This window comes from Lissotriton vulgaris, chromosome 7 (genome assembly GCF_964263255.1).
Source record: "Lissotriton vulgaris chromosome 7, aLisVul1.2, whole genome shotgun sequence".
Lineage (NCBI taxonomy): Eukaryota > Metazoa > Chordata > Amphibia > Caudata > Salamandridae > Lissotriton > Lissotriton vulgaris.
Window position 1 is genome coordinate 859,636,071 of NC_141695.1, and position 22,042 is coordinate 859,658,112.

Sequence of the window (22,042 nt, forward strand, 5' to 3'; positions counted from 1 at the left end):
GGACTAAGCTAAGGATCCACGCAGGAGAGATCCAAGGTAAATAACCCTTTTGAGGCTTTTCATAAAGGCTTTAATGACTGGTATTCTGAACAAAGAAGCATGTCGGCTATTCTGCAAGTAGGCAACTATTGCAGCCAGTGTAACCTAATGGAATTTTTGACAAGGCTTGACTTCTGCAGGTGGAGTAGGTAACAGACAATATCTTATACTGATGCTGTGAGAGGATTGATAACGTTTAGGGAGACATTGGTGCACAAAATCTTTCTGTAGGAAGCTGGCTCCTTATATAGTGGACCAAAAGAGGGACATTGTATAAGGAGTTCAGGCAAACCCCAACTGGTTTACAGAGACACAAATCACACCTCAAATTCTGCCTTTTTTGGTGGTGTGGCGAGCAGTTAGGCATATCAGAGTGTAGTGCTAAGCATTTATTGCACACACCAAGGCAGTAAGTAAGAGACACACTCAAAGAAGAAATCAGACGCCAATTTATAAAAAATACTTATTGTTTATACAAATTTAGATAGCAAGATTATCGGAATCAGGTAAGTACTTTTAGTGATATGAATTTACACGGGTTTCAAAAGTTGAAAGTGCAATTTGTGTAGAGGTAATGTTATCCTCTGGGGGATAAACATGTACTGCATTCAGGCACTTTTCAACGACTTACAGAACTGTTCTTCTGGACTTAAGGTGATTATGGGGGACAGTTCAGAACGCCGCTAGGCTCCGATCAAGACACTGGGGTGACGCCTACTCTTCCTTTTATTCTAGGGGCATTGCGATTTTAATAAGAAAAGGCCTGCCATGGCACCCCGCTCATACTGTCATAGATAATGAAGGCTGTTATGTGTTCATTATGGGCACTCTATATGCTCAACCCGTTATCCTACCAGCTCTCTACGGCCCAAACTCTGAAGTCCAGAATTCTACATCCATATTTGGAAACACATCTCCTCCTTTAGCCAACTCCCACTGCTATGGAGCAAAGATTTCTACATTGCTCCACACAAACACACTAGACCGCTCTGGCCCACGCATACTCCACCCACAGGCCACCCTGCACTGCATTGTACAGGACAACTTGTGAATCGACGGCTGGAGACACCATCACTCTGAAAACCACGAAGGCACTTGCACTTCCCACAACTCATGGTCCTGCATCGATCTTTTGCTAGTCACCCGCAATGTACTGGGCTGGATCACCTCCGCTTCACACCTTGCACGTACACTATCGTTCCATTGCACCTTCCCCCCCACACACTTCCCGATGCAGTGTTTCGAGAAGAGCTCCGTGAGGCCATGGTGGAATTCTTTGAATTAAACATTGGCTCAGTAGATTCCCCTTCTACTCTCTGGGAAACTTTCAAAGTCATGATCAGAGGTGAATGTATTCCATGGCATGGGGTCCTAAAATCTCTCAGGGGTATTCTGTACAGACTAGAGGCAGAACTTAAACAGCTTGACCTGAATTACGCCAGCAACCCTTCCCCTTCCCTACTAGCCATCATACAGCAGAAATATGACCGAATACCAGTCTGAGGCCGAATGCGAGATCACATACCTGGGCCGCGAGACACGGGGGCACCGATATGTTGAGAGTGACCACCCCGGCAAGACCCTCACACATTTGCTAAGAAAGTCACACACCGCCTCCTATATTATGAAACTACACAATGACGATGGAGGCAGAATCATTTCTCCTGAAGGCATACTCGACAAAATCTCTGCATTTTACTCTAACTTATACACTGCTGGTACCGAGACTCCTTCGGACGTCCTCACACAATACTTTGACACTATTGAGCTGCTCTGGCTCAGTAATGCACATCGCAAATACTTGGAGGAACCCTTTACCTCCCAGGAGATTGCACAGGTGATCTCCGGCCTCGCCGGAGACAAGCCGGCTGGTTAAGATAGGCTGACTGCAGCTTTTTATAAAGAATATGCGCCCATCCTCATCCCGCATCTTGCCGCAATGTATATATAACAAGTCCATCGAGGTGGGCCACTTCATGATTTCTCTCCGCAAGGCATTAATTACTCTCTTACTCAAGCCTGGCAAACCGCAGAATCCTGCAACTAGTATCGCCCACTCTCTTTCATTAATAAGGATACCAAGATTTTATGCTAAACTACTTGCTAATTGCCTTCTACCCCTCATGTCTCATCGCTCGCCCAGAACAATCCGGTTTTCCTCTTCGCACAATTTGCGCACCATCTTTTCCTTTATGCACCTGATTAATCCTGCTCTTCCAGCTATCACAGTCTTGTTGGATGCCACTAAGGCATTCAACTCTTTACAACGGCCCTTCCTCTTTGCCCTTAAAGGCCGCCTGGGGTTCAGTCCACCCTTCATTAGTAAAATCAAGCTATTATACACACTGCCAGCAGCACGGATCCGTGTAAATGGCCAACTTACAGAACCTAAACGTTTCACCAGAGGCACCAGGCAAGGATGCCCTCTGTCTCCTATGCTTTTTGCCATTGCCATGGAGCCACACGCAGCCTGCAGCACCACCACACGCAGAGGGGCATGTGGTTTTCATCCCATGGTCTGGTCACGTCTATGTATGCAGATGATGTGGCACTCTTCATTCGTGAACCTCAAGAAAATTTAGCCCCTATGACAAAAGAGGTCATCCGGTTCAGCAGCTTCTACTCCGGAATACAGGTCAATTGGGCGAAATCAGTCTTGTTTCCTCTAACCGACTCCACCCATCCCTTCCCCACCTAAAACCCGATGCAGTGGGCAGCTGGCCCGACTAAATACTTGGGCTTCCAGCTCACAAAGGATACAGAAGAGGTGTGGAGAGCAAAATACGGCAGAGCGATGGATTGGCTAGAGTCTAAAATTCTTACTTGGAAAACCTTCCCACTCTCACTAGCGGGTAGAATCGCTATTGCCAACATGGTGATCCTGCCCAAATTCCTATACCTTTTTTAAAATATCCCCATGCCGCTCACATCTTACTTTTTCCAGAGATGGCAATCTAACATGATTTTGCTTTTTTGGGCGGGCCGCCACCCACGCATAGCATACGAAATGCTGACACTGCCTTTTTCTCGTGGCGGGATGGGTGCTCCCAACTTCAAACTCTATGCCTACTCAGATCAGGCTAGCTTTCTCTACTTTTGATTACACCGCACACCTTTCCAACCTCTTTGCGGTCGAAACCGACCTCGCCTCCCCATGGCCACTGCAGACAACTGTGTTCTTCCCTTACACGGCCCGGGCATGACACTGTAGAATGCATGCCTTGGACCTGGGACGGGATTCGTAGACACAAGAGTTAAGACGTTGTATGCTCCGGCTATGCAACTGGCAAACAACCCCTCATTCCCTCGTCTGCAGAAGTCTGGCATGGCACGACGAGGTGCCACACTAGGCATCAATATCAATGCTGATCTATATCCCAATGGTCAATTTGTCTCTCTCCCAGAGAACGCAACCCCACTAGACAAATTACTATGCTATCAGATAGGAGCTACGTGCAGGGCTGCGAATGATACCTTCCCCAATTCCCCTCCCCCGAGCGCTGCACTGTAATACATTCATACTGCCACTTCCCGCAAACTGGTTACTAGGCTCTATGCACTGACACTCTCGGCCTCCCCAGATGATACCGAACGGGCACGCCTCGCCTGGCTGACTGATCTAGGAGACGAGCCAACACCGGAACAGTGGCTATACTGCTGCAACCAAGCTCAAAAACGTTCTCCCATCTATCGATTGCTCATTATACATTTTCAAATACTTGCATAGATTGTACTGCACACCCACTGCTCTCTACAAAATGGGACTGACCACAGACGCAAACTGCATGCGATGCTCGTCCCCCAATGCATCATTTGTGGACTTGGCTTGGACATGCCCTAGAATTGCGTCTTTCTTGCAAGACATTTGCCGTATCATCAGCGAGATCACCACGGACACCATTGCGCCAAACCCCATGACTTGTCTTAGGGTATTTTGAAGAGATCCCAGACTCCAGGCGACGATTGGTCTCGTTGTTGTTGATTCTTGCCCAGCAGGTTGGCAATCTACTGGGGCCTGAAACCGGCACCATCCCCCAAGGCCTCGTTGGCTGACGCTGCACACTGCCAAACTCACTTAAGCGAATACTGGAGCCTAATGCCCCCCGCAAGCAGACCACACGACATATGAGCTCCCTTGGTGTCCTACCTGCAACGGACTGCTGAGGACAACCAAACCATTGACAACGCTACAGCCCATTCCTCCACAACTGACCTGGTTGAGATGGACAAGGTTGATTCGAACCCCTATGCAGGTGTGATACTGTGAATCCTGAATGTTGTTCTTATGCTCAGTTTTTTTATATGTTGACATGCGCAAATGTTAACTGTTGAGGCTTTCTTACCCATGATTCAGATGCCTGAAGAGTAATTGTTTATTCATATACATAACTTGTAATGTTACTTACCCTAATAAAGTTTTAAAAAAAGGGAGTATGGGGAAAGGTCCAAAGCAACTCCAGCATGTCACTTCAGGCTGCACTGGGGCAGCCGGGTGCAGAGGTTCGGTACAGCGTCAGGTACCCCATTCACTTCAGTGGAGATCTGTTCGGTTAAAAAGAGGCTGCAAGTGTGGACTGGGGGGCAGTCTGGGGGACCCTTGAGATGTGAAAGTGGGTTTCTGTTGCAATAACTCCCCCCCCCCCCTTCCACACACACACACACACTTTTTGCCAGTATACTGATGCACTTTGATTTGATGTGCCCTGGCTCCCTGTGAATCAGGTCCCCAGGGCCTGTATTCTTTCCCCAAATCTAACCCAATAGGCATCTCTAGCCACAGGTCAGCCCCTGGTAAATGGTACCACAGGTACCCAGGGCACTGTGACCAGGGAAGACCTCTGAGGGATAGAGCACTAATTGTGCCACCCTTAAAGGCCCTGTACCTTTACACACACACACACACTGCCTTTGCAGGCTGCGTGTTTTGGTGCAGAACAAAGTGAAGAGTCGACATAGCACACATCCCTGTGTGCCATGGCTACAACCCACTGCCCTGGCATAGATCAGTCAGCCCTCTAGCTGGGTGCCCTATACCAGTGGTGAGTTACAGGTGCATGAGCCCTGTACCCCTACAGTGTCTAAGTCCATTCTTAGACATTGTAAGTGCAGTGCTGCCATTAAGAGTATATGGTGCTGGAAGCTTGTCATTATGAACTCCACAGCACCATAATGGCTACACTGAAAACTGAGAAGTTTGGTATCAAACTTCTTAGCACATTAAACCTCCACTGATGTCAGTGTGAGATGTAATGAAACATGCACACAAAGGACATCTTAGAGATGCCCCCTGACAAACGGCCAGCCTCTGGTGGGTTCCCTGACTGGTACACACCAGTCTGCCACCACAACACATGTTTCTGGCCCCCTAGGATGGGAGCCTTTGCTTCCTGAGCCCATAAACACACCTCCCCCAGGCCAGGAAGAGCCATCTGGGGCAGGGGAGCTTCAAAGGCCTGGCAGCCTTTGTAATGCGACCCCCAGCCTCTCCTGCTATCAGGAGCAGGCCCACTTCCGATCTCCCTTGCTTTTCGGCGGGAAGAGAGGTGGGAAAAACTAGCCAGCCCAGAAGGTGTGCCCACCTCTGCCAACTCCACCCCTCCGGTGGGGCAGGCGAGGTGACGCCCACTCTTCAGTGCCTGCCATCTTGCAGATGGCAGGCACTCCCCAATCAGGATTAGGGATTGTGCTCACTCCCCCACGTGGAGTGAGCACACCACGGATGTAGTCACCCTAAGGTCAGCAGCCCATTGGCTACTGACCTAGAGATCCCTAAAACGCCCCCTAAATACAGTATTTAGGGGGCAGCCCTGAACTAAGAAAGCAAACAAGAACCTGCAACAAGAAAAGAAGAACTGAACAGCCGCGCCGAAGCTAACAAGAGGAAGACTCCCACTGACTTGTCCCCAGCCCTACCGGCCTGTCTCCACCTCGAACCTGCTCCTCTGAAATCCTGGTGTGTTCAGCAGCCAGCAACCTCAAAAACACTGGAAGACCTGTCTGCCTTTAACCACAAAGACGTTGTCTCCCGTGAACACCGGATTTGTTCATCTGAAACCTCTGGCCCCGGTGCAAATTCGCACCACTCTGCACCTGCCATCCATGGCCCGCGCTCGAGTGGGCAACCACCACGAGGAGGTCCCCTCAGCGATTCTGACCCAAGATCCGGCGACCCCTAGCCTGCCTCAAGCCTCCAGCCAACGTCTGCAGCCTAAATCCAGAAGGTCCCCCCAACTGCGACCAGGAGCTGGTAAGAAGATCCGACCACAAAAGGCACCCATGCACCCGACTCCCCATGGCCTTGAGTGGCCAAAACGACTGTGCCTAACCAACCCCCAACTTTCCTCTCGAAGTGGTGGTCGCACCCAGAAGTCCTCCGTCCCCAAGCCTGCAGTGCCTTTGCAAACTGGAGGTTCCCCATAGCAAACAGGGCGCCCAACGTCGAAACAGCACCCGGCCACCCGAGTGCCGCTGAGGGTGCACCTTTGGTGCTACTTATTTCCCCATTTGCCCTGAGCTAAAGTCTAGGAGCTTGGCTCCCACAACCAAGTGGCCTGCTTGTCAGCAGCCACCAACTGGAGGCCCCCTATCTCCCGTTGGATAACATTGAGCCTCAGCACTCTACACCCGGCCGCCCTAGTGCCGCTGAGGGTGTAATAAGAGTGCATCCTTTACCCTGGGGGACCCCTGGCTCTACCCCAGAACCTAAACTCCCACTACCAAATACTTACCTTAAAAACGATAATACTATTTTCCTCCATAGGATAACATTGTCTGTTTTTCTTGGAAGAAAATGTGTAGAGTTTGAAAACCTAAAGAAATTCTTTAAAATTGCACTGTTTAACAAAAACGATTTACTTACCTGTTTACAGAAAATGTCCCAGAGTAGTATCTAGGTATACTACCCTGTGTAAGAAAAGTAATCCAAAAAGTAACTTACCTGGTATTTTCCTGAAAAGCCCATTCAAGTCTATGTACTGTATTTACAAAGTATTGCATTTCTCTGCAACCATACTGTAAGTCAGAACAAAGTGCACATGCAATTACAATTCAAACGGTTTACAAACTGCATTACTACTGTAAAGTATTTATTGCTTACCTGTCCCAGGCTTGCTTGGTTCTAGAAAATAAAATAACTAAAAGAATATTTTCATACAAAAACAATTGGTCTGAAGTTCAGTCTTTGAGTGTGTGAATTAATTTGCTGACTGAGTGTGTACAACAAATGCTTAACACTGTCCTCTGATACTGGCTTACTGCTCGACCACACTACCACAAATAGAGAGTGTGTTGCTATCTAACTTTACCTCTGCCTACCACTGAGGTTCCACTGCGCACACCATTCCTCACTTTGGTATACTATATACAGAGCCAGCTTCCTACAAACCGTTGGTCCACTTCTTCCCAGGCTTTGGGGCTCAGGTGTATTGGTGTCTTTTGGCGTCAGTTCGAGTGCTGGATTCACTCACGGTAAGAGGGGGCCTGCAGAAAGAGGTTCCAGGTGGCCACTGGAAGGCCAGTCTGGCCAGACCCACAAGAGCCGACCCCAACCTTGGGTGTCAGGACCATATGGACACTGTCCACTCCTTCAGACTTGGGCTCCTCTTGAGATAAGCTGCTACCACGGCTAGACATTTGGTAAAAACTCTTGGGGCTGTGGTAACCCCTAAAAGAAGCACTTTGAACTGTTAATGTTGTCCACTCACCACAAACCTCTGGTATATTCAGTGCGTATGTGGAAGTAGGCGTCCTTCAGATCAGGCACTGTCATGAAGTCACCTTGCTGGAGTAGTGGTATGACGTCTTGTAAAGTCACCATATGGAGATGCTCCAACAAATGTATTTGTTGAGGGGCTTAAGATCAAGGTAGCACGGTGTCAAAATCATCCAACTGCACCCAGAGTATGTCAGGACAACTGTGCTATCTATTTCAGTCATCCCACCTCTGCCTTAGGTGTATAACAGATGCCTCCTGCAAGGCATGCTAACGGGGGATGTCACAGGACTGTCCCTTCTGCTTGCCCTTCCACAACATCCTCAACGCATTATACTGGTAGTGACCCTGCCTTCTCACCCTACACCAATGGAAGAGATACTTAACTCTCTGTAAGTGAGGAACCTGGTGTCTTCAGAGGGCCATACTGCAGGAGCAAATTTGGGTGGGGGTGTCAATCTTGGCTACTACTCTCCGGTCGGAGTGGTTCACGCATCCAAGCTGAAACGTGGGTTGAGTCATCGCACAGTGAGGAGCAGTGCTATTCTAGTACGAGGACGTTGATTACTGCTCGGGCCATAAAGCAAAGACCCTGCAAGGCTCCTACCTTCACCATTATAGCTTCTAATTGTCTGCACCTGAACCATGTACTAGCTCATTGGCTTCTGAGGTTGGTTTCTATCCTAGGCAGCATTTGCTGTGCTGCATTTATTTTAATGTTTACACTCACTGCACATGGGCAGGAAATGTTGGCTTGTCAAATGGGAAGCCCAGGACAGCAATGTCAATTCGTAAGGCAGCAGGATTGGAAAGGATGGATGTACGTCATTACGACGCACACTTTTACAACGCGTTCCATTACAACGCGGTTGTAACAACGCAAGTCGTTACAACGACTTGCGTTAGGGGGGGCGCAAATTAAAAAAATTTAATTAACTATTCCAACACGAGTCCCCGTGGATAGTAGGGAAGGTGTTGGGATAGTAAATTAAATGATTTACTATCCTTGAGCGCCCCCCAGCGCAATTCGTTGTAACAACTTTCGTTGTTATGACCGCGTCATAATGGAACGGCGTTGTAATGGTTGCGTCGTAAACGTCGCATACCGAAAGGATGGCACAAAATATCCTGGCGCCCAGAAGCAAGTGCCATTGTACACCACTGGCAAGCAATGGGCCAAATTATGCATGGAGTTTGGTCTTTTGTGCTTGAACATGTTTTCCAGACAAATAAAGCATTTGTTTACATGATTTCTTTTTCAGAAGTTTTATTGTATTTAAGTCACACAATGCCAGGCATCGCTTTCTGCATTGTCAATTAACAAATTACATTTAACATTTACATTGGGGGGCGCTAGGTGGCGCACTTACGGAATGGCCGCGGCGACGTGAGGGTCCCGTAGTCCGGTGTTAAATCCTATAATTATCCTGTGTTCCCAGTCTTAATTATTGCCTGCAAATAGCACCGCTGTGCGAATATATGATGTCAGACCACAGACAAACATCCCCCATACCATCATACCGCAAATTTGATCCCGCAAGTACTATTAGGCCGCAAATAAGGAGAACGAATACTTTTAAAACGAATATGCCTTTAACACGCATGCCTTTATAACGAAAAGGCATGCATATTAAAGGTATACTCGTTCTTAAAGTAGTTAAGGTAAGTAAGAGTACCCTACCCAACCCTACACTACACTGTAATGTAGTACCCCCGCACCACCCACCCTTGACACACAGTCCTTTTCCTACATTTACACAACCCAGCACGACCCCCCCAACACTACCATAAAGCACTTTACTTCCCTACACATACACTACCTTAATACACTACCCCCAGCATGACCCTACACAAACACTACAATACTACCCTAAACCACTACACCCCAGCATGACCCTACACTACACAAACACTACAACACTACCCTAAACCCTAAAACACTACACCCCAGCATGACCCTACACTACACAAACACTACAACACTACCCTAAACTCTAAAACACTACCCCTACATTACAGAAAAACTACAACACGGCCCTAAACCCTAAAACACTACTCCCAGCATGACCCTACACTACACAAACACTACAACACTACCCTAAACCCTAAAACACTACCCCTGCATGACCCTACACTACAACACTACCCTAAACCCTATAACACTTCCCCCAGCATGACCCTACACTACAACACTACCCAAAACCCTAAAACACTACCCCCAGCATGACCCTACACTACACAAACACTACACCACTACCCTAAGACACTACCCCCAGCATAACCCTACACTACACAAACACAACACTTCCCTAAACCCTAAAACACTAGCCCCAGCATGACCCTACACTACACAAACACTACATCACTCCCATAAACCCTAAAACATTACCCCTGCATGACCCTACACTACACAACACAAACACTACAACACTACCCTAAACCCTAAAACACTACCCCCAGCATGACCCTACACTACACAAACACTACATTACTACCCTGACCCCTAAAACACTACCCCCAGCATGACCCTACACTGCACAAACACTACAACACTACCCTAACCCCTATAACACTTCCCCCAGCACGACCCTACACTAAACAACCACCACAACTCTACACTACACCAACACAACACTACACTACACAATAACTACCCCAGCACAACCCCCACCTCGTCATCGTGGTTTTCAAAACGCAAATGCATTTACCATACATGCCTTTACAACGTAATTTGTTGTAAAGGCATGCGTGATAAATGCACATGCGTTTTGAAAAAATGCGGCATGATGGTATGCGAGGTTAATGTCCTTGCGGGTAAATGGTATGCGGCCTGAAAGTCCGCGGGATAACAAATGCGGGATAGTGGCTGCAAACCCCGCTGTGCAGAGGACTACTGGGGGCAGCAGTGGACTGACTTTTAGCCTCCCCTCCCACCTCTCGTGCTGCCGGAGAGCAGAGAACCGATTGCTTCCTGCGAGATACGTCGCCCTGCGGTGTGGAGCCTGGAGGCAGCCAGAAGTCTCACGCGAGCGCCGGGGTCCCCACGTGGCAGACTGGCCGTGCGGACGAGCTCGCCAGAGCTGCGTGGACCGACACACAGTGAGTACTGCGGTGGTAATGTGGGGCGGATAACGAGAGCTCTGGCAGCATTGCGTGAGGACTTGCAAGCTCAAGGGGACGGCTGCCCTGGTGTTTAAGCCGCGATCCTGTTTGCCGGTTTCCATATGAGTGGCAAGATGGCGGCGATGGAGGCCTGGGCGTGGGCTGTGTGATAGGTGGATTCCTACCGTTGTGGACGCTCGTGGCGCAGTAACCTATGCGGCGATAGTGGAGACGCTATCCTTCTAGTGAGCCCTTCTATGAGATTGTGCTATTTCTGCCCACAGTTACCATGACGCTGAAGGGCTGATACTTTGCCTTGGTCTTGCTAAGTCGCTCCCTAATGCACGCGCTGTAGGGGGTTAGACGGACTGTGACGGCATTGTGGCTCGGCGCGTGCTCTGGGCCCTCGATGACTGGCCTGTCAACCACGCATTGCACGCTGAGTGCGGAGCCACCCCTGTGACTGCGCTGGGATAGAAACCTCTGGACTGCACAGCACTGGGGATGCTTTGGTTGTCACTGTGGCGTTGTAGGGTCTCAGCCCTATAGGAACATCATTAATAAGGCAGTAGTGGAGGTCGTGCTGCGCCATCTCTGACCAGGAGGCTGAGCCTCAACGGCTTGATCCACGTTTGGCTGGGCATCATCAGATTCTGCCGCAATATTTCAGAGTGACCCAGAGGGTTCCCCCTTGGCACAGTGGCACTGCATAATGGATAAACTGGATGCACGACAACCGCGCCTCACCTTTGAGGCCAAAAAGGGGGCGAAACAGGCACAGGTGGACAGTGAGAGGGACGAGGCGGGACATATGGCTGATAACGCTCAGGGTCCACACACAGATATGCAGACCATTTTAACGGAAATGCAACAGGGGTTTGCCACAATCGTTGATAAAGTAGACACCCTCACCACCGAATGGATTCTATTGCCCATAAGTTAGAAGCTCATGACAATCGACTTAAGGAGGCGGAACAACGAATTTCTAATACTGAAGACATCACGGAACAGCTAAAAAAAGGGTATGACGCAAATGGATAAACTCATGCGTGTTATTGACGCTAAGAACGAGGATATTGAAGCTCGCAGGCGGCGTAACAACGTCCGCATCCTAGGCGTACTGGAGAGCACCAATATGGGGCACCTGGAGCACTATGTCGAACGGATGTTGACTGCCACAATGGATGAAGGCCTGCTCTCATCTCAATTCATAGTAGAATGGGTGCATAGGTTCCTTGGCCGGCGAACGCCTCCTGGGGCTACCCCTAGACCCATTATCGCTTGTCTATTGAATTATCGAGACAGAGATGTAGTGTTGAAGATGGCCCGCGAGAAGAAACAACTCACTTATGAGGGGGGTCACATTTACCATCTTCCCTGACTTTACCATGCGGTCGCAAGAGGAGAGGAAGAAATTCAATGGTGTAAATCAGAAGCTTCAACAAGAACAAGTGGACTATGCACTGTTATACCCCGCGAGGTTACGGGTGGCGCACCAAGGGAAACAGACTATTCACACGTCGCCCCAATCTGTGGAAACATTCCTGAAGACACTGCGAAGCCGAAAGAGGAGTACTGCCGTACAGGAGGATACAGATGAGCCACTACTTTCTGATGTGGCGTGATGAGATGTGCTGTGTGGAAGCGAGACGTATTGCTGTGAGATCCATTAGTAACTTGCATTGGGAATGTTGATATGGTTTATATGGTGGCCACCTGCATGTTGGCTTTGCTCGGCCTACTGGCCTGGAACTGTAGGGCGTTGTATTGAATGCTTATTATGTACTTGTTGGACTGAGTAACACCTTTTCGAGTTGAACCAGACACCCTTGCCGCTGTATGGACACTGACGGTACTAGTTGGTTTCCTGTTTAGAGGCAGGGTTTGCGTGCGCTACCTGGTGTGATACCCCAATGGGCGTACCCCTACTGCATTATGTATTGGTTGTTTTGTTGGGATGGTGTGGGCGGGGTGGGGATGTGCTGGCATGTTTGGGATGCTTCAGTGGGTGGAGGGAGGGGGCACGGGGAGTTAGATGTGGAATGTTATACGAGTATGCACAAAGGGAGACGATGGACAATGGTATTTTCTGAGGAAGGGCACACCCAGTACGTGATCTGTGGAGTTGTTATACATGCATGGTGAATGCTCGTGGCTGGCGAGCATCTTGATTCTACTCTTAAGGTATTATCCTGGAATATTAGAGGGCTTACAGATGCCAGAAAATGTAGGCAGGTGTTGGCTTATTTGGATTTTCATAAGGTGCAAATAGTTATTTTGCAGGAAACACACATACCCCCTCATTCTAATACTACATTTGCTAGCAGATGGGCGAGTACTAGATTGTTCTCCTCCTATTCCTCTTATGCTAGGGGCACTGCTATCTTCATTAAAAGGACTGTCCCATTCACTCTACTAGGTCGGCTGATGGATCCTTGTGGAAGATATGTTATACTGTGGGGGCGGTTGGGGGATGGTACGGTTACCATCGCTAATTCCTATGCTCCAAATGTGGGCACACCAGAGTTCTTTACTATGCTTTGGGGCAAAATACTGAATGTTGGTTCCACGCACATCATATGGGGGGGGGGGGCGACTTCAATGTGGCATTAGTGCCTGCACAGGATCAGGCGGATGTTCTGGCACATTATAATTGCAAGGCGAGAGAGGATCTGCGGGGTGTTGTAGAGGAGGGAGGACTGGTGGATAGTTGGAGGCACCTTTACCCCATGAGACAGGAAGGCACACATTTTACTTCATATACGGGCACATGGGCATGCTCGATTACTGTTTACTCTCCAAAGGCCTTGCAATTGGAATGACCGGTGCAACGCACCTAGCCAGAACGTACTCTGATCACTGCCCTGTTCTGGTTACTCTAATGATTCCTGGGTATGACCGCCCTAGGCCTACGTGGCGCCTACAACCCACTGCCCTTCTGGTTACAGTCTTTAAGGCGGAACTCGGGGACGAAATACAAGCTTTTTTTCCTCACAACAAGGGGACAGTTGACAGTGTGGAAATGGTGTGGGAGGCCTTTAAGGTCACAGTCCGTGGGTAGTGTATAGCCAAAGGTTTCGGGGTGCTCCGGGACATACAACGCACGCTACACAAGTTGGAAACAGACCTGAAGGGGTTGGAGAGGAGGTTACACCGCGGGGACATTGAAAGTGCGCAGCAAGAACTCCGGGCTAAACTGTCAGAATATGAGGAGGTCGCGTTGCGACAGACCAAATTCCGAGGTAAATACTGGGTGGCACGGAAATATGGGGAGGGAGAGAGACCTGGAAAGGCTCTGTCTGAGCTCATCCGCAATGCAAGATGTCATAACAGTATAATGGAAATTGCCAACCCGGAGGGAGGGGCCTGTAGAGATAACGCACCCATCTTGAATGTCTTCACAACACATTATGCATGGTTGTATACAACGCGGAGTACTGGGGAAACCGATCTGGCAGGCTTCTTGGGGGAGGTTGCTTTATGCTGGCTGAGCGATGTACACAGGAAGTTTCTGAGTGCCCCCCTAGAATTGGATGAAATCAGGGAAGCGATCATGTCCCTAAAAAATGGCAAGGCGCCAGGATTAGATGGGATACCTGCAGAGTTTTATAAATGCTACATAGACATCATGGCACCGGTGCTGAGGGAGGTGTTCGAGGACTCACTGGAGACGGGGATACTGCCTCAATCTATGCACGAGGTGGTGATCACCTCATTATTGAAGCCGGGTAAGGACCCCGCCATATGTGATTCCTACCAGTCGTTCTTCCTGAGCAACTGTGATGCGAAAATCTTGGCTAAAGTCCTGGCAACTCGCTTATCCCTCCTAATGACCAAAATAATACTTCCTGATCAATCCGGCTTTGTTCCGAATAGGGCGACCACTCATAACCTGCGCACTCTCTTTTCGCTTATACAAACGGTGGCGCCGGAGTTCCCGCTTGCTGCTGTATTTCTTGACGCCTCCAAGGCGTTCGATTCGGTAGAGTGGAGCTATCTATTTATTGTTTTACAAAAGATGGGATTTCCCCCTATCTTTCTGTCATAGATACATTTGTTATATAACGAGCCCACGGCCAAGGTACTAGTGAATGGGTATTTATCAGCGGCACTGTCGATAACCAGGGGCACTCGTCAGGGGTGTCCGTTATCTCCCCCCCCCCCCCTGTTCGCTATAGCGATAGAGCCCTTAGCGTGTAGTATACGGCAGCTACACAGAGACAGTGCATTTCGGTGCTTTCAGCGCCAACTTTCTGTATCACTCTATGCTGACGACGTGACGCTTTATGTAAAAGTGTCTAAAATTAACTCTATGGCATGCTGGACAATTTTAATATTGAATTCATAGGTCAGGATTATTTCACTTATTCCCCTTATATCACTATGCTCCATCATATAACCCACTCCTTGTTAACTCAGGTTTTTTTTAAAGAAATGAATTATGTGTGCACTATTTGATTCAATGCCTATTATACTTCCCATGTTTGACTAATTGTTTGATTAGTTACCTTTCCCTATAATTGTAAAGCGCTCTGATATCCTTCGGGATCAAGTTCGCGCTATATAAAACTTTATAAATAAATAAATGTCGCTGATCCTCAAAGCAACTTAAATGCTTTATTGCGAGAGTTCCTGGTCTTTGGCGGGCTATCCATTAAGTGGCATTGTTCACGGCCCTTCTAGCACCCTGGAGACACCGCCGACTACGGTGTCCTGCGCGGTTGATGCCTGGCAACGTATCACACGTAAATTACAGGTCACGTTGCTCTATGCTCCGCGCATGCCACTTACCTACCATCCAAGATTAGAGATACTACAGGAAACTGGCTTTCAGAAAATGTGCAGGCGCCTTCACATAACTACGTGGGGGGATCTTTTTTGTAGCGGAGAGTTTCGTTCTATGAAGCTCTTCTTCGGGGACTCTGCCCCCACTCCTTTGGAGGTCTTCTATTACGTACGGCTAAGGGAGGGCTAGAGAAATCTACTCCCGCACTTCCCACTGAATGCGTAACTCCCCTACATGTCATGCTCTGCAACACTGATGGCACTCACCTAGTCTCCAGCATATATAATAGTTTCAGAACACACGTACAGGGGGTGGAGGGCACAGCCCGTAGACACTGGAGTGGAGACTTAGGGACAGACATCACTAATGAGCAATGGGAATATTGTTGTACAATCACAGGGAATATAACCTCCAGCTGCAGATTTAAGGTCATCCACTATAGGTTCTTGCAAAGGATATACTACACCCCGAAAGAAAATACAGATTTCAACTTGCGGACGCAGATCGCTGTGAGAGCTGTAGATGTCCTGGGGCTGGGTTTCTACACTTGGCCTGGGGGTGCCCTAATGTGTGGTCGTACTGGACACAGGTACATGAAGCTTTAGAACACATGCTAGATCTCGAATTCGCTAAGGACCCTTTGGTCCTGTTATTAGGTTATACTGCGTATATCCCCAAAAGCAGCAGAAAATTCTTAGATGTCGCACCGTTGCTGGCTAAGCGGCGCCTTGCGTGTTGATGGGGGAGGGGCAGAGCCCTGAAATTCAAGGAATGGGTGCAAGACATGCTATACTGTCAGGAACAAAGCGGGATATACGCTGAGACTCAACCCATTGCATCTAGGCCCAAAGATATCTGGGGACCCCTACAAGGCTATATATTGCGCATGGGAACGAGCCAGACTGCTAAAGAGACTCAAGACATGGGGCATGGTGAAGGGGTAGGGACTAACTTATTGATTGATGATGGCTATGGTTCTAGGTGATAATTACCTACAGCACCATTGGAGGTCCGCAGAGGAGGACACCTCGACTAAATGTAATGCAATACTTGATAATTCTATTGTCCTTATATATGCACTATTACATTTTTTTTGTTTCTTTTGGACTTTGCGTGGTCACTGCCGGCGTCTGTAGTGTTGTTCTGTACAACTCCTGTATATTCACGAGATTCACATGCTTGCTGACTGTGCCATTTCTGCTATGTAAGTCATCAGGTGTCACCTTTGTGCTGAATGTATTGTATTTGCTTTTTCGTGTATTGAAATACCCAAAAATAAAAGTTAAAAAAAAAAACATTTACATTGTGGCAGTCAACAAGTATCAATGACATCCGTTCTGAACTCTCCCTTTCAGACTCCCCAGCCCCACTCCCCGGTTCTTACTGGTCATCTGCCCTCTGTTCAGCTGAAGCATTTCCCAGTGCCCTCTCCATAGGATCATTGCGTTTTGGACTCCCAGGTGGAGACTCTCCCGAGTCCGACCCAGGGTCTTTCATTCTGTCAACTAGCGCCTCCCAGGCTCTGGAAGCGATCGTTTACATGATTTTCAATATCTACTCTTGCTTGAATTTGAGTTCCCATAAACACCTGTTATACCAATCGAAGAAAGGCCAGGAATCTTTTTGCGACGGGGCGTGCTGAGTTTAATGCGTGGCACCTTACCACCAACTCCTGGCTTATTTCTAGGGTTTTTGTACAAACTGGATCATAATATAATACACAGAATTCTATAATCCCTGTATTTACGGAAGTCATATATTTCCTTATAATCGGCAACCTGTGATTCACCAAGTTGCCGATTATATAAAAACAAAAATTAAATGACGTGAGAACTAGACCCTTATAAGGTTATAACAGTTGACTTCTGATGTCACAATGCCTGCTGCCAGCGCCAGCAGCTGAGGTGAAAGACAGGTCAGGTCATAGAGCATAATTAAAACAGCTGTTTAAAGCAAAAAAGAAAACATTGCTTTACTTTCTTCTGCACAGTTTTAATAGCTTACAATGACGAGCAGAGAGCATATTTATTTTTTGCGTCCCTCACAGAAAAGCTAAAATCTTTTTGCATGTTTTTTCACACGTTCGGAGCTACTGCAGCCTTTTTTGTTTTTTTCAAAAACTGACTTGTATTGAACTATTGCTAATATCTATTTGCAACAAATATCTAACTGGATTTTGATGTTTAATTTTGTACTAGAAGTGCAAATGTGCTCGCTCTTTCATAAGAGCAACGCACCAACGTTTTAAGTGGTTTGTGGGAAAGGTGATTCTGGGACCATGTATTATATGCGATTAAGTACTCCCGGGTGTACATGATAAGTATATTGCAAGTTACCGAGCAGTTCCATAACCTTATAGAGGAACTCTGCCTTTGTCCTCATTTCTTTATATGGTTATGGAACTCCTCTGTTACTTGCAATATCCCTATAATGTACGGGAGGGGATTCTTTATCCCTGATATAATTCCATAATATTATTGATTAGATTGTAGGTTAAAGAATCTACTTGTTCAGTAGATTCGTACACCCCATTTCAGTGTGAGTAAAAGAATCTGGAAATGTCTCCTCAGGATTCTGCTGACAGAGTGGACTCAAGAATGCATGTAATGACTATAATGTACTGAGATTTCACAAATAAGAAACCACAGAGAAACACGTCCAATAAACGTAAAGATTAAAGATTAAAAATAAGCTAGAGAAATGAGTTCTCATCAGCAGCCAAACTCCTTGACTGAGTGCGAAGCAGTCAAGAAGCATGTTAGGTCTGAATAGTATATGAAATTGCGGAATAATTTTATAGCTTTTGCCGAACAATGCATGCTACCATGGGCAGCTGTTGTGTGCGTACCAGAATCAACAAATAATGTGTGATCTAAACCAAATCAAGAAGCCAGAAAAAGAGAATATGTATGGGTGAAGCATTAAGCTTAGTGGGCTGTTAATTGAACAAATCCACAGCTACATTTCTCATTGCCACCTTCATAGGATGGTTAGAGATAATATATCCATCCAAAGGATGCTTCAGCGTTAAGAGGATTCTCCATCATTACAGCTCGCTCAATTCAGTGGGTGAAGCCATAACCCACAGCTGTCACTGCCACTTTCATAGTACATTACACTTCCATTGAGTGGACAGAACCCAAGCTATCACTCCCTTTGCCGTAACACTAGTGGTTTCTGCAGTCATTGGGCGACGACCACCTTCAAATAATATCCACATCACTTCACAGGCCAATTCTTCCGTAGTGTCCACAGTGGCTGGCAATTCAGGGCTTGTTCGGTATGCTGGACTGGCACTTATCTAAAATCTTGATTCATTTGTACAACTTACATTTTCTTTTCTCTAGAGCCTACAGCGAAAAAGAAGAAGCCTCGATCTATGCTTCCCATCAGCACATCCATGGACCATCGGTCTAAGGAGGAGCAGCATATGGACTGTCTTGCTCTGGCAACATCTGTACACTGCAAAGGTAGGTCCGGCAGTGCTCCAAAAGGTACAGAGGGGACGTTCTGGAGCACGGTTTGAACACTTTGGATGTTTGGAACCTGTACACACTGTAGTTCGTGTAATACTAGAAGAGTAGGGTATGTGTAAATTAAACAGCTGTGCAGTATACAGAACAGCAGAATGGCCTGGAATGTGTATGATGGCGAATACGCTGTGATGTATGTTGCAATTCTAGCTGCCTGCAGGGTGACTGGCTGCCATTGATAACAGGCAACATGTTATATTAACCCATAAATGTTTGATGGTAGAATTCCATATTCAATGTTTCTCCTTTCCATCATCTCTGTGTAAATACAAATTGATGCTCGTCTATGTTTGAAGACCTTATTCCTGGCTGTTTGAAATTTTTTTAACAGCACTACAAAGTTGTTCACTTTGGCTTTGCCACAAGTAAGTACTAAAATACACATTGCCAGTTTTGCAAAGTTCCTGGTTCTTTTTTAAACAATTCTCATGCTATAAAAGTTTCAGAGAGATCACCTCCTAGAAACCTGGTGGATCATAACCCCAAATCCCTGGTTACTTTGATTTATAGACAGTCCTAGGGCTGTTTGAGACTTTAAGTCCCATTAGTGCCAGTAGTCCCCCCAGTGTCTGTCAACTAAAAATATTTACACCAAATAGCTAGTTTCTAGATGCATGCCCCTAACATGTATTACCCAAGTGGGGCATCATTGTGAGTGCTGACTCACTGCAGGCTTTGCTTTCTACAGGAAAACCTTAAAAGACTGCAAAATGTGAAGGTTCCCTTATCTGGTCTTGCTCTAAGCTGAATGATGCTGGACACCACCTACTGGAATGTTGCTAGGTTTATTCTTTTAACTAGAAGCCACATTTTTTGACCTTATTCTTGTTTGGGTGGCTCTTTTTAAAAAAAAAAAAAAGAATGTTCGTGGCATATGAGCTGCAGATAGTACACTTTTGCATAGATCGCCATCTGGTGTTGGGCTCGGATGCTTGCACCTTGTTGTTGTCTTGGAATACTTCTTTTGTAGTCACGAGATAGGTGACTCTTCCCTTGGACGATATTGCGCATGGGCATCGACTCCATCTTCAGATTGTTTTTTCCGCCATCGGGTTCGGATGTAACTTCTGCGCTCTGGTTCGGCACCATATTCTGCAAACCTTTTCGACGCACAAACCATCATAAACTCGACGGTTTTGTTTTCGATCCCGTGATCTTCGGCGCGCTCTTCAAATATTCCATTCTGACGTCGAAGCGGGCCGCTAGGCCTAACGGCACTGTTCGATCCTACCGCTCATTGAAAGTACTCCATTTAAAAAATGCCCCCAGTTTGGAGCTAAATTTCCACACAGTGACCACCACAAGTTCTGTAACCTGTGTCTCTCGCCAGAGCACGACGAGAATAATTGCCAGGCCTGCGCCTCCTTTCGATCCAAAAAGACCATCCGTGATCGCCGGGCCCGACAACACATCATGGCGCAACAGGCAGCTCCAGTACCGGAGGACATCTTCGATGAAGGCCCTGATGTCCCGGAAGAGGATTCTGAGGATCTGGAAATCGTGTCCGAAGCACTGTACAAAACCTGCCAATGTTAAAAGGTGTCATTAAACATGCCCCCGACCTATTCAAGGACCCTGTTAGGACTAGATTTCTAAATCCAAGTATTGACAAAAAATATAAACCCGCTCCCAGTGATCCCGCCTACATCAAAGGTCAATTCCCTAGTGGTAACTAACGCTAGAAAACGTGCCAACTCTCAAACCTCCAGTGTAGCGCCACCTCCAGACAAGGAGTCTAAATTATTAGATGCTTCTGGCAAACAAGTTGCTGCCCAAGCAGCTAATAACTGGCAGATAGCCAACACGCAAGCATTACTTGCTAGGTATGATAGGGCTCACTATGACCAATTAGAACCCCTATTGCAACATTTACCTGATCAATAAGACCAAGGCCAATGATTTAATTCAAGAGGGGAAATTAATAACTAATGCATCAATCAAATGATCCCTTAATGCAGCAGACACCGCCTCTAGGGCCATCAACACTAGCGTGTTACTCAGACGACATGCCTGGTTGCGCATCTCTGGCTTCAAACAGGAGATACAAACAACTCTACTCAATCAGCCGTTCAATCAGCAACAACTTTTTGGACCGGCTATAGACGCCGCTCTAGAGAAAATGAAAAAGGACACTGAGACTGCTAAATCAATGGGAGCATTGCAGTCTCCATCCCCACGTGGTTCCTTTCTTCGCTCCTTCTATAGAGGAGCATCCAAAAACATCAGTGCAAACACTGCTTTATACAAAAACACCACACAAACATCCCCCAACAGGAGACATTTTAGAGGTGGATACAGGGGAAATAAAAACAAAGGAAGAGGATAAGGTAACAACAACACTCGCATCTCCCCCCATTAATAAGCAGTGACTTCCCTCCACTCACTCCAGACCATTCAACTCCAGTAGGAGGGAAACTATCATAGTTCCTACCTGTCTGTAATTCCATCACTACAGACAAGTGGGTAAGACAAATTATCCAGCATGGTTACTGCCTGGAACTTACTGCTACTTCACCCAACATACCACCAAAACAGAGCTCAATGTCTGGGGAACATCTAACAATCCTCAAGCAAGAGGTCTTTCATTGCTTCAAAAACATGCAATAAAACTAGTTCCCATACAACATCAGGGAACAGGGGTTTACTCCCTGTATTTCCTTATCCTCAAAAAAGACAGGACCCTATGGCCAATACAGGACCTCAGACCTCTCAATTTGTACATACAATCAGATCATTTTCACATGATCACTCTTCAGCAAGTTCTTCCACTCCTTCAACAAGGTGACTTCCTTGCCACACTGGATCTCAAGGACGCCTACTTCCACATTCCCATACACCCTGCTCACAGAAAATACCTGAGGTTTACAGTAG

General features: G+C 47.2%; 1 protein-coding gene across 3 annotated transcripts in view; it reads left to right on the top strand.

Annotated features, from left to right (window-relative positions):
- GEMIN5 (gem nuclear organelle associated protein 5) overlaps positions 1-22,042 on the top strand; it is a 500,185-nt gene that overhangs the window by 322,058 nt on the left and 156,085 nt on the right. For all 3 annotated transcript variants that reach the window (XM_086931243.1, XM_086931244.1, XM_086931245.1), the window contains one exon: positions 18,986-19,108. In XM_086931243.1, the coding sequence (XP_086787369.1) occupies positions 18,986-19,108 (123 nt within the window). The remainder of the gene's footprint in view (positions 1-18,985; positions 19,109-22,042) is intronic.